Genomic DNA, 19,802 nt, shown 5'->3' with positions numbered 1-19,802 from the left:
TGCAGTCGTCTGTTGCCTGCAAGCTGTCCACAGTAAAATATGTGGTAACACTTTTAGAAGCATGAGGGAGCCTTTATAATGTTTCCTAATAACAAGGCATCAATAGTCAAGGAGGGAAGAACCAGAGAGCGCGAGGTGTTGAGAAGACATCTTTCTTAACATCTTCACTAGGATTGTATTGTAATGTTGTACTAGGCTTTAAAACAACTAGCCTATAGGTGAAATCTAGCACCTTAGGACAGAGTACAACAACACCCGTCTTGTTATGACTGCTATTCATCATGTTCTGCTGGCCAAAACCAACATTACATTAGACATGATTGTGGCTTGTGTAGTCGTAGACATACATAACTGCCAAAGCAGTCACTCGTGTTGCACGTCGCTAACATCCAGTACGGCTTCGTCCCAAATGGCACCCTATTCCATATACAGTGCGCTACTTTTGATCACAGCCCTATGGGACTAGGGTGCCATTTGGGATGCCGTCAGCCACAGACATTTAGTGCCCAGCCGAGTCACTATATGGGTCTTCAACCTCCGTGTCTGCAGGGCAGTAGAAGTGAGACAGAGACGGGTTGAAACAATAACGGCGCCTAGATTACTCATCTGTACTGCCTGCTGCCTGTGACTCACTGGCTGGCTGAATGGGAGGAGACACATCCTTGTTAGCAATGTATCGCAACACCGCTAGGCTAGCTGTCTCTGTCAGTGATCAGTGTATTGTCCATGTGGGCTCTCACTGAGAAAAAGAAGTAGCCAAGCCATGTTCGACTAGCTAGCTATCATTAACAGTGCGATCAGTGTGTGTGTGTGTGTGTGGTCCATGAGGGCTCTTCCAGAGAAACAGAAGAGCTAATCCATTAAATATCCTACATTAAAATTGTTTCGCAATTCTAGCTTCCTAGCGAGTCATTGTCAAGCCAATAAGGAGTTGGCGAAAGAACAGAAACAGACTGGCAATAGGAACGTGTTGTGTTGTCCATGTGGACACTCAGTCAGTGACAGAAACAGACTGGCAATAGGAACGCGTTGTACATGTGGACACTCAACCAGAAACATAAGCCGGTTAATGGCTAACTAAAACATGGTCTACTCTCTACCCAAGTTCTATTCCACTGACATCAGTGGGAAATTCCATTCATTTCACTACAGAACTAGGCCATGTACAGTATGAACGAATATCGTCAGTTTCAACTTCCCAATCAACTGATTGAGGAGGATGCTCACTTCGAGTTATTCCAGAGTCAACTGCTATAAACAACACACACTAAACACAAAGCCACACACACAAATACCAAGTACAACCATACAAGCACACACACTATTGTACTAACACACACAAATACCAAGTACAACCATACAAGCACACACACTATTGTACAAACACACACAAATACCAAGTACAACCATACAAGCACACACACACACTATTGTACTAACACACACAAATACCAAGTACAACCATACAAGCACATACACTATTGTACAAACACACACAAATACCAAGTACAACCATACACACACACACACAAATACCAAGTACAACCATACACACACACACACACACACACACACACACACACCTGAAACCCGAGACAAGACAGAGGTAGTTGACGGCTTACCTGTCCACAGCCCGGAGCGTTGCACACAAAAGGTCGGTCGTCCCCCATCTTTGCAAAGAGTTTGCAATGTAACTGTGGGAAAGGAGAAGAGAACATGGTTGTCTTTTCTTTTCTTAATTTCCTCAAAGCGGTTCAGTTGGTCCTCCAGTAGACTAGTCCAGAAAACAACAAAGCAGGAATACTCCTGTCCTGCTGGTAGGCTAGCTGTAGTCAGGGCAGCCAGGAAGCAGAATGGATTTAAAAATAACCTACCCAAGCAGGGAGGAAAACACACACGGACACACACACACACAAAGCTAGGCAGCGAGATCAGGTCTCCCTGGTGGTGTTTCCTTCATACAAGGGGCTTTCAGCTGGCCAATGAATGAGGAGAAGCTTACAGGGGAGAAGGAAGCTAGCATTTGGTTAATACATAGACTTCTCCATCACACCCACCACTAGTCCCCAAGCACCCATTCTTGACTCAGTCTCTCGCTCTTTTTTTCTGTAGGCTCTCTCGCTCTCCCTCTTTTTGCCAGCTCCCTTAATCTTTCAGATTCAACTACCACTCTATAGTCCTGTAGCCTACACGTCAATGGCCCCCCTCCTTCACCTACTTTTTGAAGGATGTCATCTCTAATTCCACAGCTTAAATATCTGTGCGCCATAATACCCCCCTAGTGACCCTCAACAACAGTCTTTCACCTCACCTCGGATACGTCCCAAATGGCACCCTGTGTCACTGCATAGTGCACTACTTTTGACCTCAACCCCATGGGCCCGGGTCAAAAGTATTCCCTACATAGGGAATAGGGTGCCATTTTGGACGTAGCCCCTTATCGTATGATCTCATTTGCCTGTTCTTGTCTGCTGCTGTCACCCCACTTTCTCAGTGACTTTACTGCCACAAGCAAAACAGAAACCAAGCACGTTCAGAATGCCGTACCAAGAACCCCTAGTCTAACGAGAAGAGACCAAGCTCATAGCTGAGAAGGGAAGGGCACTACAGTTGATGAATGGGAGACACACTACTCTCAGCTGGATTTTGGAAGGTGTGAATTGTCAAGAGTTTGAAACTCGCTCGTCAAAACTTGTTGCCAATAAGGTACAACACTGTAAATTCGATTTAGGCCTATGCTGCTCTGGGTCGTACTCATTAGTGCACAACGTAACAAAACATTATGCAATGGACAAAGAAAACAAGCATTGGACAAAATCAGATTGTATTGGACAAATTCCCTCCCGGTTTCAGGACATTTCCTCTGGGCCCACCCACCTCCTCTCTAATCTGCAGTTTCAGTTGATTTCACCCACCTCTCTCAACTCACATTTCCTTGCATAGGCCTATACTCTACTATTGACAAATGTGACATAACACACATACAGCACCATTAAGTTTCTCCTCCCAGACCGTGTGCGAGTACAGTTGAACTGACATGACCTAAAAGCTTGTTTGGCGGTTACAGGCCTGGGTTCAACTTTGTCTCCCCTCCCTTGCTCGCTCTTCTCCTCACCTCTTCCTCCCTCTTCTGCTCACCCTCTCTTCTATCCCACCCTCTCTTCTATCCCACCCTCTCTTCTATCCCACCCTCTCTATTTTCCTCTCTTCCCTCTCTCCCCCACAGTGAAGACAGGTTCGGAAGTTTAGTAAAGATAACTTGGGTCATGAAATGTTTATCATGGGATGTGATGTTGGGGATAGGACATTAACATTGAATGACCAAGTTATCTTTACTAAACTTCCCAACCTGACTTCAAGTGGAGCATGGGAGAAGAGAGGGATGGAGAGACAGAAGAGGGAAGGATGAGAAGAGATGATACTTGGGGGCGGGAGGGGGGGGGGGGGGGGGGCGTTATGGCATACATTTTTCAGCAGCACTCTGTTCTAACGTCCCAACACAAACCTCTAGATGACGTCTGGCAACAACTATTACACAACGCAAGTCCCACAACACACACACACAACAGATTATACAACAGCATCACGTTCTCCTCCAATAACATCCACTGAAGATGCCATGTAGATCGGTAACCATGTAAATATCTGTAAGAAACCAAGTAATTACAACCTGTTATAGGCCTTTTTACATGGTAATTACATTGCCAGGTAGGCCTACTGTGTAACCCTATTGTAACTGTACATTTACATACTTGACTTACAACCTTTTATAGACCACTAGTTTTAGTAGCACTTATCATGTTTCCACTGTTCAATCTCTCGTCTCTCTCGAAAAATACAAAGGCTGCATCTTATTTGCCTACAAAAAGCAGGCTGGCCTATCCTTCCCCAGTGTGATCAAAAGGAGGAAACGGAACACATACAAAGGCAGAGGAGCAGAGGGCTTGATTCCTAACAGACCTCACAGGCTGGGTCAGCGTCCCAAATGGCACCCTATTCCATATTTAGTGCACTTCCTTTGACCCTTTGGGCCCTCGTCAAAAGCGGTCCCCAAATTCAGTAATATGATGACATTTGGGATGCAGCCTTGTGTGTGGAGCGGAGAGCAGCGAGCCAATACAGCAGGCTGGTGTTAGGCCTCTTACACTGCCCACACTAAAACACAATTAGAGTCTATTTGGGCAGAGATGTGTGAGTTCAGACGGTCTACACACGACAATACACCAGCAACTCTTTACACTCATGGTGTGCACTAACATCAAGGACAAAAACTGGACGGAGCAGAAGGCGGGGTGGGGGACAGACTTTTACTTGTACACTTGATTGCATGGATATGCTTCTTGAAACAAGCCATTACACTTCGTAATTATCATGGCATTTCAATATTATTCAGGTAATTACTTCTAAATATTAAAATCAACAAATTAAGAAATGCCAGGTTGGACAGGATCTGTGGCATTTTTGTATTGACAACATTAACAGAGTCAAAATAAAGATATATGCCTAACTTGTTCTTGTCTGTTGGCTTTTCTACACAAAAGTTTTTTTAATACAGAGTCTATCTCGACGCACAAAACCACTCAAACAAAGTCGGATGGATTTCTTACCCCACTTTTCCCAAAATATTCACATTACGTCACAGACCTTGCAGCTGCGGTCATTTGATGGCAGTGGCATAAGTTCTTCAAAGAGAGAAGGCCGTCGTGAGAGAAATCATGTAGCTTAAGCTACTGAAAATAGGCCTTTTACTAGATTAAATCATTATTTTTTTATTTTTTTTTATTTCACCTTTATTTAACCAGGTAGGCTAGTTGAGAACAAGTTCTCATTTGCAACTGCGACCTGGCCAAGATAAAGCATAGCAGTATGAGCAGACAACACAGAGTTACACATGGAGTAAACAATTAACAAGTCAATAACATAGTAGAAAACAAAGGGGGAGTCTATATACAATGTGTGCAAAAGGCATGAGGTAGGCGAATAATTACAATTTTGCAGATTAACACTGGAGTGATAAATGATCAGATGGTCGTGTACAGGTAGAGATATTGGTGTGCAAAAGAGCAGAAAAATAAATAAGTAAAAACAGTATGGGGATGAGGTAGGTGAAAAATGGGTGGGCTATTTACCAATAGACTACGTACAGCTGCAGCGATCGGTTAGCTGCTCAGATAGCAGATGTTTGAAGTTGGTGAGGGAGATAAAAGTCTCCAACTTCAGCGATTTTTGCAATTCGTTCCAGTCACAGGCAGCAGAGTACTGGAACGAAAGGCGGCCAAATGAGGTGTTGGCTTTAGGGATGATCAGTGAGATACACCTGCTGGAGCGCGTGCTACGGATGGGTGTTGCCATCGTGACCAGTGAGCTGAGATAAGGCGGAGCTTTACCTAGCATGGACTTGTAGATGACCTGGAGCCAGTGGGTCTGGCGACGAATATGTAGCGAGGGCCAGCCGACTAGAGCATACAAGTCGCAGTGGTGGGTGGTATAAGGTGCTTTAGTGACAAAACGGATGGCACTGTGATAGACTGCATCCAGTTTGCTGAGTAGAGTGTTTGAAGCCATTTTGTAAAAAGGAGCGTTTGAGTCTTCTTAAAGAGATAGATATTTTAGGAAACTTTCTTAATGGAAGTCCAGTGCATTGGGAAAGTGTTCAGACTCCTTGACTTTTCCCACTTCGTTACGTTACAGCCTTATTCTAAAATGGATTAAATACTTCCCCCCCCCTCAATCTAAAGCCCATAATGGCAAAGCAAAAACAGGTTTATAAAATGTTTGCAAAATGTATAAAAACGTTTTTTTAACTGAAATATCACATTTACATAAGTACTCAGACCCTTTACTCAGTACTTTGTTGAAGCGCCTTTGGCAGCGATAACAGCCATAAGCTTGGCACACCTGTATTTGGGGAGTTTCTCCCATTGTTCTCTGCAGATCCTCTCAAGTGCTCTCGGGTTGGATGGGGATCGTCACTGCACAGCTATTTTCAGGTCTCTCGAAATATGTTAGATTGAGTTCAAGTCCGGATTCTGGCTGGGCCACTCAAGGACATTCAGAGACTTCAAATGAAATGAAATTGCGCCGAATACAACAGGTGTAGGACCTTACAGTGAAATGCTTACTTACAAGCCCTTAACCAACAATGCTTTAAGAAGTTAAGAAAAAAAGTGTTAAATAGAAAATAGTACAAATAACTAAACAGCAGCAGTGAAATAACAAGTGAGGCTATATACAAGGGGTACCGGTACAGAGTCAATGTGCGGGGGTAATATGTACTAGTAGGTAGAGTTAAAGTGACAACGCATAGATTATAAACAGAGAGTAGCAGCAGGGGTCTTGGTAGCCCTTTGATTAGATGTTCAAGTGTCTTATGGCTTGGGGGTAGAAGCTGTTAAGAAGCCTTTTGGACCTCGACTTGGTGCTCCGGTACCGTTTGCCGTGTGGTAGCAGAGAGAACAGTCTACGACCAGGGTGGCTGGAGTTTTTGATAATTTTTAGGGCCTTCCTCTGTCACTACCTGGTATAGAGGTCCTGAATGGCAGGAAGTTTGGCCCCAGTGATGTACTGGGCCGTACGCACTACCCGCTGTAGCGCCTTACGGTGGGAGGCCGAGCAGTTGCCATCCCAGGCTGTGACGCAACCCGTTAGGATGCTCTTGGTTGTGCAGCTGTAGAACCTTTTGAGGATCTGAGGACCCATGCCAAATATTTTCAGTCTCCTGATGTGGAATAGGCTTTGCAGTGCCCTCTTAGTGTGTTTGGACCATGACAGTTTGTTGGTGATGTGGACACCAAGGAACTTGAAGCGCTCAACCTGTTCCACTACAGCCCTGTCAATGAGAATGGGGGCGTGCTCGGTCCTCCTTTTCCTGTAGTCCACAATCATCTCCTTTGTCTTGATCATGTTGAGGGAGAGGTTGTTGTCCTGGCACACACACAACCAGGTCTCTGACATCCTCCCTATAGGCTGGGTCATCGTTGTCAGTGATCAGGCCTACCACTCGTGTCATCAGCAAACTTGATGGTGTTGGAGTCGTGCCTGGCCGTGCAGTCATGAGTGAACAGGGAGTACAGGAGGGACTGCCTTCGTGTTGAGGATCAGCGTGGCGGATGCGTTGTTACCTACCCTTACCACCTGGGGGTGGCCCATCAGGAAGTCCAAGATCCAGTTGCAGAGGGAGGTGTTTAGTCCCAGGGTGTCACGATGGTGTTGAACGCTGAGATGTAGTCAATGAATTGCATTCTCACATAGGTGTCCCTTTTGTCCAGGTGGGAAAGGGCAGTGTTGTGTGCAATAGAGATTGCATCATCTGTGGATCTGTTGAGGCGGCATGCAAATTGGAGTTGGTCTAGGGTTTCTGAGATAATGGTGTTGATGTGAGCCATGACCAGCCTTTCAAAGCACTTCATGGCTACAGACGTGAGTGCTACGAGTGGCAGTCATTTAGGCAGGTTACCTTAGTGTTCTTGTGCACAGGGACTATGGTGGTCTGCTTGAAACATGTTGGTATTACAGACTCAGTCAGAGACAAGTTGAAAATGTCAGTGAAGACACTTGCCAGTTGGTCAGTCCATGCTCGGAGTACACGTCCTGGTAATCCATCTGGCCCTGCGGCCTTGTGAATGTTGACCTGTATAAAGGTCTTAATCATCGGCAATAGAGAGCGTGATCACACAGTCGTCCGGAACGGCTGGTGCCGTCATGCATGTTTTAGTGTTACTTGCATAGAAGTAATTTAGCTCGTCTGGTAGGTTCGTGTCACTGGGCAGCTCGTGGCTGTGCTTCCCTTTGTAGTCTGTAATAGTTTGCAAGCCCTGCCACAGCCAACGAACATCGGAGTTGGTGTAGTACGATTCGATCTTAGTCCTGACAAGGGCCGCCTCCCCTTGTCTTACCAGAGGCCGCTGTTCTACACTGGCGAAAAAGCTTAAAACCCGCCAGATATATGTTAATCATGTCGTTGTTCAGCCACGACTCGGTGAAACATAATATATTACAGTTATTAATGTCCCATTGGTAGGATATACACTACCGTTCAAAAGTTTGGGGTCAGTTAGAAATGACCTCGTTATTGAAAGAAAAGCACATTTAATGTCCATTAAAATAACATCAAATTGATCAGAAATACAGTGTAGACATCGTTAATGATGTAAATGACTATTTAAGCTGGAAACGGCAGATTTTTTATGGAATATCTAAATAGGCGTAAAGAGGTCCATTATCAGCAACCATCACTCCTGTGTTCCAATGGCACGTTGTTAGCTAATCCAAGTTTATAATTTTAAAAGGTTAATTTGACCATTAGAAAACCTTTTTTGCAATTATGTTAGCACAGCTGAAACTGTGGTCCTGATTAATGAAGCAATGAAACTGTCTTTCTTTAGACTAGTTGAGTATCTGGAGCATCAGCATTTGTGGGTTCGATTACAGGCTCAAAATGGTCAGAAACAAATACCTTTTTTTCTGAAACTCGTCAGTCTTTTCTTGTTTGAGAAATGAAGGCTCTTCCATGCGAGAATTGCTATTAAACTAAAGATCTTGTACACCGCTGTGTAGTACTCCCTTCACAGAACAGCGCAAACTGTCTCTAACCAGAATAGAAAGAGGACTGGGAGGCCCCGGTGCACAACTGAACAAGAGGACAAGTACATTAGAGTGTCTAGTTTGAGAAACAGCAAGTCCTCAACTGGCAGCTTCATTAAATAGTACCCGCAAAACAGCAGTCTCAACTAGAGGTCGACCGATTATGATTTTTCAACGCCGATACCGATAACTCAGCCAATTGTTTTTTTGTAATAATGACAATTACAACAATACTGAATGAACACTTATTTAACTTAATACATCAATAAAATCAATTTAGCCTCAAGTAAATAATGAAACATGTTCAATTTGGTTTAAATAATGCAAAAACAAAGTGTTGGAGAAGAAAGTAAAAGTGCAATATGTGCTATGTAAGAAAGCTAACGTTTCAGTTCCTTGCTCAGAACATGAGAACATATGAAAGCTGGTGGTTCCTTTTAACATGATTCTTCAATATTCCCAGGTAAGAAGTTTTAGGTTGTAGTTATTATAGGAATTATAGGACTATTTCCCTCTATACCATTTGTATTTCATTAACCTTTGACTATTGGATGTTCTTACAGGCACTTTAGTATTGCCAGTGTAACAATATAGCTTCCGTCCCTCTCCTCGCTCCTCCCTGGGCTCGAACCAGCAACACAACGACAACAGCCACCATCGAAGCAGCGTTACCCATGCAGAGCAAGGGGAACAACTACTAGAAGGCTCAGAGCGAGTGACGTTTGAAACGCTATTAGCGCGCGCTAACTAGCTAGCCATTTCACATCGGTTACACCAGCCTCATCTCAGGAGTTGATAGGCTTGAAGTCATAAACAGCGCAATGCTTGACACACAATCAAGAGCTGCTGGCAAAACGCACGAAAGTGCTGTTTGAATGAATGTTTACGCGCCTGCTTCTGCCTACCACCGCTCAGTCAGATACTTGTATGCTTGTATGCTCAGTCAGATTATATGCATTGCAGGACACGCTAGATAATATCTAGTAATATCATCAACCATGTGTAGTTAAACTAGTGATTATGATTGATTGTTTTTTATAAGATAAGTTTAATGCTAGCTAGCAACTTACCTTGGCTTACTGCATTCGCGTAACAGGCAGTCTCCTTGTGGAGTGCAACGAGAGAGAGGCAGGTCGTTATTGCGTTGGACTAGTTAACTGTAAGGTTGCAAGATTGGGTCCCCCGAGCTGACAAGGTGAAAATCTGTCGTTCTGTCCCTGAACGAGGCAGTTAACCCACCGTTCATAGGCCGTCACTGAAAATAAGAATGTGTTCTTAACTGACTTGCCTAGTTAAATAAAAAGGTATATACAAAAAAAAAAATATATATATATATTTTTTTTTTAAATGGGCAAATCGGTGCCCAAAAATACAGATTTCCGATTGTTATGAAAACTTAAAATCGGCCCTAATTAATCGGCCATTCTGATTAATCGGTCGACCTCTAGTCTCAACGTCAACAGTAAAGAGCCGACTCCAGGAGGCTGGACTGATTGGAGTGCTGCTGAGATGGTTGTCCATCTGGAAGGTTCTAGTGGTGTGGGGGTTGTACTTTGGCAAAGTGGATGGGGTTATATCCTGCCTGTTTGGCACTGTCTGGGGTGGTATCGTCGGATGGGGCCACAGTGTCTCCCGACCCCTCCTGTCTCAGCCTCCAGTATTTATGCTGAAGTCATTTGTGTGTCGGGGGGCTGTCTGTTATATCTGGAGTACTTCTCTTGTCTTATCTGGTGTCCTGTGTGAATTTAAGTATGCTCTCTCTAATTCTCTCTTTCGTTCTCTCGTAGGACCTGAGCCCTAGGACCATGCCTCAGGACTACCTGGCCTGATGACTCCTTGCTGTCCCCAGTCCACCTGGCCGTGCTGCTGCTCCAGTTTCAACTGTTCTGCCTGCGGCTATGGAACCTGACCTGTTCACTGGACGTGCTACCTGTTCAACGCTCTAGAGACAGCAGGAGCGGTAGAGATACTCTGAATGATCAGCTATGAAAAGCCAACTGACATTTACTCATGAGGTGCTGACCTGTTGCACCCTCGACAACCACTGTGATTATAATTATTATTATTATTACTACTATTATTAGACCCTGCTAGTCATCTATGAACATTTTAACATCTTGGCCATGTTCTGTTATAATCTCCACCTGGCACAGCCAGAAGAGGACTGGCCACCCCTCATAGCCTGGTTCCTTTCTAGGCTTCTTCCTAGGTTCTGACCTTTCTAGGGAGTTCTTCCGAGCCACCGTGCTTCTACACCTGCATTGTTTGCTGTTTGGGGTTTTAGGCTGGGTTTCTGTACAGCACTTTGTGACATCGGCTGATGTAAGAAGGGCTTTATAAATACATTTGATTGATTGATGATCTCCACAGAGGAGCTCTGTCAGAATGACCATCGGGTTCTTGGTCACTTCCCTGACCAAGGACCTTCTCCCGTGTTTGCTCAATTTAGCTGAGCGGCCAGCTCTAAGAAGAATCTAGGTGGTTCCAAACTCCTTCAATTTAAGAATGATGGAGGCCACAGTTCTTGGGGACCTTCAATGTTGCAGCCCGACCCCCGCACCTCTCTGACTCTGTAATCTGGAAGACACATTTCAGTTGAAGGCATTCAGTTGTACAACTGACTAGGTATCCCCCTTTGCTTTCCCTTTTTACACACAATTCCTTCGACCTCATGGCTTGGTTTTTGTACGACATGCACTGTCAACTGTGGGGCCTTATATAAACAGGTGTATGCCTTTCCAAATCATGACAAAACAATTGAATTTACCACAGGTGGACTCCAATCAAGTTGTAGAAACATCTGAAGGATGATTTGCAAAAAATTCTAAAAACCTGTTTTCACATTGTCATTATGGGGATGTGTAGATTTTTTAAATTTTTAATTTCACCTTTATTTAATTAATCAGGTAGGCCAGTTGAGAACAAGTTATCATTTACAACTGCGACCTGGCCAAGATAAAGCAAAGCAGTGCGACACAAACAACACAGAGTTACACATAAACAAACGGGTTTGGTGACAAATATGAAGCGAGGGCCAGCCAACGAGAGCATACAGGTCGCAGTGTTGCTTTGGTGACAAAACGGAAGGCACCATGATAGACTACATCCAGTTTGGTTTTTTATTTTTAATTTGACCCTTTTCTCCCCAATTTCGTGGTATCCAATTGTTTTAGTAGCTACTATCTTGTCTCATCGCTACAACTCCCGTACGGGCTCGGGAGAGACGAAGGTTGAAAGCCATGCGTCCTCCGATACACAACCCAACCAAGCCGCACTGCTTCTTAACACAGCGCGCATCCAACCCGGAAGCCAGCCGCACCAATGTGTCGGAGGAAACACCGTGCACCTGGCAACCTTGGTTAGCGCGCACTGCGCCCAGCCCGCCACAGGAGTCGCTGGTGCGCGATGAGACAAGGACATCCTTACCGGCCAAGCCCTCCCTAACCCGGACGACACTAGGCCAATTGTGCGTCGCCCCACGGACCTCCCGGTTGCGGCCGGTTACGACAGAGCCTGGGCGCAAACCCAGAGTCTCTGATGGCACAGCTGGCGCTGCAGTACAGCGCCCTTAACCAGTTTGCTGAGTAGAGTGTTGGAGGTTATTTTGTAAATGACATCACAGAAGCCAAGGATCGGTAGAATAGTCAGTTTTACAATGGTATGTTTGGCAGAATGAGTGAAGGAGGCTTTGTTGCAAAATAGGTGATGCTGATGATGCTGCCACCACCATGTTTGACAGTGGGGATGGTGTGTTCAGCTGTGTTGCTTTTACGCCAAACATAACGTTTTGCATTGTTGCCAAAAAGTTCAATTTTGGTTTCATCTGACCAGAGCACCTTCTTCCACATGTTTGGTGTGTCTCTTGTGGCAAACTTTAAACGACACTTTTTATGGATATCTTTAAGAAATGGCTTTCTTCTTGCCACTCTTCCATAAAGGCCAGATTTGTGCAATATACGACTGATTGTTGTCCTATGGACAGAGTCTCCCACCTCAGCTGTAGATCTCTGCAGTTCATCCAGAGTGATCATGGGCCTCTTGGCTGCATCTCTGATCAGTCTTCTCCTTGTATGAGCTGAAAGTTTGGAGGGACGGCCAGGTCTTGGTAGATTTGCAGTGGTCTGATACGCCTTCCATTTCAATATTATCGCTTGCACAGTGCTGCTTGGGATGTTTAAAGCTTGGGAAATCTTTTTGTATCCAAATCCGGCTTTAAACTTCTTCACAACAGTATCTCGGACCTGCCTGGTGTGTTCCTTGTTCTTCATGATGCTCTCTGCGCTTTTAACGGACCTCTGAGACTATCACAGTGCAGGTGCATTTATACGGAGACTTGATTACACACAGGTGGATTGTATTTATCATCATTAGTCATTTAGGTCAACATTGGATCATTCAGAGATCCTCACTGAACTTCTGGAGTTTGCTGCACCGAAAGTAAAGGGGCTGAATAATTTTGCACGCCCATTTTTCCGTTTTTGATTTGTTAAAAAAGTTTGAAATATCCAATAAATGTCGTTCCACTTCATGATTGTGTCCCACTTGTTGTTGATTCTTCACAAAAAAATACAGTTTTATATCTTTATGTTTGAAGCCTGAAATGTGGCAAAAGGTTGCAAAGTTTAAGGGGGCCGAATACTTTCGCAAGGCACTGTATACAGAGAAAAGAGTCGGCCCGAGAATTGAACCCTGTGGCACCCCCATAGACTGCCAGAGGTCCGGACAACAGGCCCTGACAGGCCCAGAGGTCCAGGCAACTGAACTCTGAGAAGTAGTCGGTGAACCAGGCGAGGCAGTCATTTGAGAAGCCAAGGCTATTGAGTCTGCCGATAAGAATTTGATGATTGATGAAGAAACAATTTAATTTAATCAATTTTAGAATAAGGCTGTAACGTAACACAATTTGGAAAAGGGGAAAGGGTCTGAATACTTTCTGAATGCACTGTATAGGCCTTGGCCTAGAGAGAATCAGAACTCACACACCCCCATAAGTCACCAGCATGTCAGGCACAACCTAATATTTCTGTGTGGTTTCCACCGTGAAGCATGGAGGTGGTGGTGTTTTGCTGGTGACACGGTTATTGATTTATTTAGAATTCAAGGCACACTTAACAAGCATGGCTACCACAGCATTCTGCAGCGATACACCATCCCATCTGGTTTGCACTTAGTAGGATTATAATTTGTTTTTACAACAGGACAATGACCCAAAACACACCTCCAGGCTGTGTAAGGGCTATTTGACAAAGAAGGAGAGTGATGGAGTGCTGCATCAGATGACCTGGCCTCCACAATCACCTGGTCCCAACCCAATTGAGATGGTTTGGACCGCAGAGTGAAAGAAAAGCAGCCAACAAGTGCTCAGCATATGTGGAAACTCCTTAAAGACTGTTGGAAAAGCATTCCTCATTAAGCTGGTTGAGAGAATGCCAAGAGTGTGCAAAGCTGTCATCAAGGCAAAGGATGGCTACTTTGAAGAATCTAAAATATATTTTGATTTGTTTAACACTTTTTTGGTTACTACACGATTCCATGTGTTATTTCATAGTTTTAATGTCTTCACTATTATTCTACAATGTAGAAAATAGTAAAAAATAAAAACCCTTGAGGTGTCCAAACTTTTGACTGGTACTGTATATTTAAAAGGACTTTGTTGACTTACTGTGTGAGGTGAAGAAAACATTACTGAGAAGCCCAGCTGGGCTCTTTCCTACATTTGACATTTGTTAGAAGCAGGCCAGATACTTCTATGCTCGCTCCGTCAACATTAACAGGACAGAGAGACCAGTCACTTGCTCATTGCTCACATGGAGAGTGTAAATGATGGTATGAAATAAACCAAAACTTGTTTCTCACAAGTGTAGCAGGATGTGAACTCTGCAAACAACGTTTCCACTCAGAGAAGGAGAACAGTAAATTACTGTAATTAATACAGTGCCTTGCGAAAGTATTCGGCCCCCTTGAACTTTGCGACCTTTTGCCACATTTCAGGCTTCAAACATAAAGATATAAAACTGTATTTTTTTGTGAAGAATCAACAAGTGGGACACAATCATGAAGTGGAACGACATTTCTTGGATATTTCAAACTTTTTTAACAAATCAAAAATGAAAAATTGGGCGTTTTTGGCAACAATGCAAAACGTTATGTTTGGCGTAAAAGCAACACAGCTGAACACACCATCCCCACTGTCAAACATGGTGGTGGCAGCATCATGGTTTGGGCCTGCTTTTCATCAGCAGGGACAGGGAAGATGGTTAAAATTGATGGGAAGATGGATGGAGCCAAATACAGGACCATTCTGGAAGAAAACCTGATGGAGTCTGCAAAAGACCTGAGACTGGGACGGAGATTTGTCTTCCAACAAGACAATGATCCAAAACATAAAGCAAAATCTACAATGGAATGGTTCAAAAATAAACATATCCAGGTGTTAGAATGGCCAAGTCAAAGTCCAGACCTGAATCCAATCGAGAATCTGTGGAAAGAACTGAAAACTGCTGTTCACAAATGCTCTCCATCCAACCTCACTGAGCTCGAGCTGTTTTGCAATGAGGAATGGGAAAAAATGTCAGTCTCTCGATGTGCAAAACTGATAGAGACATACCCCAAGCGACTTACAGCTGTAATCGCAGCAAAAGGTGGCGCTACAAAGTATTAACTTAAGGGGGCTGAATAATTTTGCACGCCCAATTTCAGTTTTTGATTTGTTAAAAAAAGTTTGAAATATCCAAGAAATGTCGTTCCACTTCATGATTGTGTCCCACTTGTTGTTGATTCTTTACAAAAAAATACAGTTTTATATCTTTATGTTTGAAGCCGGAAATGTGGCAAAAGGTCGCAAAGTTCAAGGGGGCCGAATACTTTCGCAAGGCACTGTACATGCATTAACAGAAATGAATATAACCAAATGACAGGGATTAACAGTAAATTGCCTGTTTCAGAAACGGTAGGCTACCACATGAGCATTCATTAAAGTGCATTGCGAGCCGACACTGTATAGCCTAGCCTACTATTCTACTTTGCGGGGATTGGTGGGTCCGGCTTTATTCGCCTACGGTAGAATATCGGACCCGGCCTGATCAGCGTTGATTAGTCTATACATTTGAAGTAAGAAAAGATGCCGCATCAAATTATACCATACCAGGTTAGATAGGATTGGCGCACTGTCCATTTGACACAACATTAGCGCATTATAGGACAACCTTGTCTACTGCTGTTTAATGAGTCATGAATAGTCAGACATGTCCAACCTTTTTTAAAGGAAGACCGATGTATTTATTTACTAGCAAGCAATGAAAATGTGCATTGCATGAAAGTTCACTATAGCACTCTACACCCCTGTGTATCTAGCGTTTTAGCTGCTGCTCGAGCATCAAAGCACAGTTGGAAAGAGATGGAGATGTATAAAGTTTGACAGACTAAGTCAGCAAAACAATTGCTTATAATCATTAGTAAACACTCCCGCTATTGTGTCAACTTTATCTACACTGAACAAAAATATAAACCCAACATGTAAAGTGTTGATCCCATGTTTCGTGAGCTGAAATAAAAGATCCCAGAAATGCGCAACACACACAAAAAGCTAATTTCTCAAGAATTGTGCACAAATTAGTTCACATCCCTGTTAGTGAGCATTTCTCATTTGCCAAGATAATCCATCCACATGACATTTGTGGCATATCAAGAAGCTGATTAAACAGCATGATCATTACACAGATGTACCTTGTTCTGGGGGCAATAAAAGGCCACTAAAAATTTGCAATTTTGTCACAACACAATGCCACAGATGTCTCAAGTTGAGGGAGAGTGCAAATTGGCATGCTGACTGCAGGAATGTCCACCAGAACAATTCCCAGAGAATTTAATTTTCATTAATCTACCATAAGCCGCCTCCAACGTCATTTTAGGGAATTTGGCAGTACATCCAACCAGCCTCACAACAGCAGATGTTGTCGTGTGGGTGAGCGGTGTGCTGATGTCAACCTTGTGAACAGAGTGCCCCATGGTGGTGGTGGGGTTACGGTATGGGCAGGCATAAGCTCGAGACAACCAACACAATTGCATTTTATCAATGGCAATTTGAATGCACATAGATACCGTGACGAGATCCTGAGGCCCGTTGTCATGCTATTCATCTGCCGCCATTACCACGTTTCAGCATGCCTAGTTAAATAAAAAAATATGTTTTTAACCTTTAAATGCACGGACCCATGTCGCAAGGATCTGTACACAATTCCTGGAAGCTGAAAATGTCCCAGTTCTTCCATAGCCAGTATACTCCGACATGTCACCCATTGGGCATGTTTGGGATCCTGTGGATCAACGTGTACGGCAGTGTGTTCCAGTTCCCGCCAATATCCAGCAACTTTGCACAGCCATTGAAGGAGGGTGGGACAACATTCCACAACGAACAGCCTGATCAACTCATATGTGTCACGCTGCATGAGGCAAAAGGTGGCCACACCAAGTACCGACTGATTTTCTGATCCACGCCCAACCTTTTTTTAAGGTATCTGTGACCAACAGATGCATTCTCAGACTAGGGTCTACAAAATACATTTCGGTAAAATCTTTGAATAGCCCTTGACAATCAACCTGTCGTGGATGATAGTGGCTTTCGCCGACTGGTCTAGCACCTCGAGCCCCGGCACACATTATTTAATTTTTCAGGTGTTGCCCTACCGGAGTTAAACAGTATCGTTGAAATGCACATCTATGAGCTACTTGCTATGGGCGTCACTGCTATTAGCTTCACGATTGACTGACATTTGGACCAGCGATGTCAGCCCTATGAGCATGCTGAGTCTGACAGCACAGGGGGTCGACGACGATTTCGCACAGAGGAAAGCCGTATTGCATTCTCAAGAATGTGCGGGTTCTCATACCGCTGCTGCCATTTCAATGGCATTTGAGAACATGTTTGAAACATGAACACACTCCTAGCGCCATTCGAACAACTGACTCGAGAAATAAGCTAATCAACTGTCTGCAGCAGACGTGATACCCTCTGTCATGACATCGAAACTAGAGGTCGACCAATTATGATTTTTCAACATCAATACCGATTATTGGAGGACCAATAAAAGCCGATACAGATTTGTATATATATATATATATATATATATATATATATATATATATATATATATATATATATATATATATATATATATATATATATATATATATATATATATATATATATATATATATATATTTGTAATAATGACAATTACAACAATACTGAATGAACACTTATTTTAACTTAATAGAATACATCAATAAAATCAATTTAGTCTCAAGTAAATAATGAAACATGTTCAACTTGTTTTAAATAATGCAAAAACAAAGTGTTGGAGAAAAAAGTAAAAGTGCAATATGTGCCATGTAAAAAAGCTAAGGCTTAAGTTCCTTGCTCAGAACATGTGAAAATATGAAAGCTGGTGGTTTCTTTTAACATGAGTCTTCAATATTCCCAGGTAAGACAATTAGGTTGTAGTTATTATATGAATTATAGGACTATTTCTCTCTATACCATTTGTATTTCATATACCTTTGACTATTGGACGTTCTTATAGGCACTTCAGTATTGCCAGCCTAATCTCGGGAGTTGATAGGCTTGAAGTCATAAATAGCACAATGCTTGAAGCATAGCGAAGAGCTGCTGGTAAATGCACGAACGTGCTGTTTGAATGAATGCTTACGAGCCTGCTTCTGCCTACCACTGCTCAGTCAGACTGCTCTATCAATTCATAGACTTAATAAAACACAGAAATACGAGCCTTAGGTCATTAATACGGTCAAATCCGGAAACTATCATTTTGAAAAAACAAAACGTTTATTCTTTCACTGAAATACGGAACCGTTCCGTATTTTATCTAACGGGTGGCATCCATAAGTGTAAATATTGCTGTTACATTGCACAACCTTCAATGTTATGTTATAATTATGTAAAATTATGGCAAATTAATTTCGGTCTTTGTTAGGAAGAAATGGTCTTCCTAACACAGTTCGCAATGAGCCAGGCGGCCCAAACTGCTGCACGTACCCTGACTCTGCTTGCACAGAAAGCAAGAAAAGTAACACAATTTCCCTAGTTAAAAGAAATTCATGTTAGCAGGCAATACTAAATTAAATATGCAGGTTTAAATATATATACTTGTGTATTGATTTTAAGAAAGGCATTGATGTTTATGGTTAGGTACACATTGGTGCAACGACAGTGCTTTTTTCACAAATGCGCTTGTAAAAATCACCCGTTTGGCGAAGTAGGCTGTGATTCAATGACAAATTAACAGGCACCGTATCGATTATATGGAACGCAGGACAAGTTAGATAAACTAGTAATATCACCAACCATGTGTAGTTAACTAGTGATTATGTTAAGATTGATTGTTTTTTTATAAAGATAAGTTTATGCTAGCTAGCACCTTACCTTGGCTCCTTGCTGCACTCGCATAACAGGTAGTCAGCCTGCCACGCAGTCTCCTCGTGGAGTGCAATGTAATCGCCCATGATTGGTGTCCAAAAATGCCGATTACAGATTGTTATGACAACTTGAAATTGGCCCTAATTAAAATCAGCCATTCCGAAATACCTACTCAACAAATCTGCCGACAGACAGTGGGGTTAACACTTGCAAAAGTACTCTACAAGAGGCTGTGAACAAGTGATGCGGTGGAATTCTCTGAGCCTCTTTACTGTGTTGCCACCATTGTCGATGCTAGGTACAAGGGCCTCTACTTCGATGCAGACAAGAAACTGGGTTTACATGAAATGTTACAGACACAGCTGGACAAGATGGAAACGGACACAGTGACAGTGTACACTGAGGAAGAGCGGCGACAGACAGACAGAGCTGACACTTCACTGCTTGACATGTGTGATGAATCCTGGTTGAGACTGAAATGACTGAACAAATGAACAACGAAACAGCACAGCAAGTAAGTGAAAGAAATAGGTTTTGATTTGGTTTTATTGGTAATGGGGACATGTGTAAATGCCAACAAAATTATGTTTTGGTAAGTGTGTGTAACCTTCATTTAACTAGGCAAGTCAGTAATAACAAGTTCTTATTTACAATGCCGGACACACCCGAACGACGCTGGGACAAATGGGACTCCCAATCACGGCAGGATGTGATTCAGCCTGGATTCGAACCAGGGACTTGCACCGAGATGCAGTGCCTTAGACCACTGCGTCCATATGTGTGTGTG

The 19,802-nt window shown here is 43.2% G+C and overlaps 1 protein-coding gene across 7 annotated transcripts in view; it reads right to left on the bottom strand.

Annotated features, from left to right (window-relative positions):
• Nucleotides 1-19,802, bottom strand: part of atf7a (activating transcription factor 7a) — a 49,589-nt gene that overhangs the window by 21,000 nt on the left and 8,787 nt on the right. For all 7 annotated transcript variants that reach the window (XM_021565785.3, XM_036946805.2, XM_021565784.3 and 4 more), the window contains exon 2: nucleotides 1,623-1,694. In XM_021565785.3, coding sequence (XP_021421460.1) covers nucleotides 1,623-1,670 — 48 coding nt within the window. In that variant the 5' untranslated portion in view covers nucleotides 1,671-1,694. The remainder of the gene's footprint in view (nucleotides 1-1,622; nucleotides 1,695-19,802) is intronic.

Source organism: Oncorhynchus mykiss, chromosome 16 (assembly GCF_057628025.1).
Source record: "Oncorhynchus mykiss isolate SJ-2025 chromosome 16, ASM5762802v1, whole genome shotgun sequence".
NCBI lineage: Eukaryota > Metazoa > Chordata > Actinopteri > Salmoniformes > Salmonidae > Oncorhynchus > Oncorhynchus mykiss.
The sequence above is the reverse complement of the archived record's forward strand: the minus strand, read 5'-3'. Positions and strand labels throughout refer to the sequence as shown.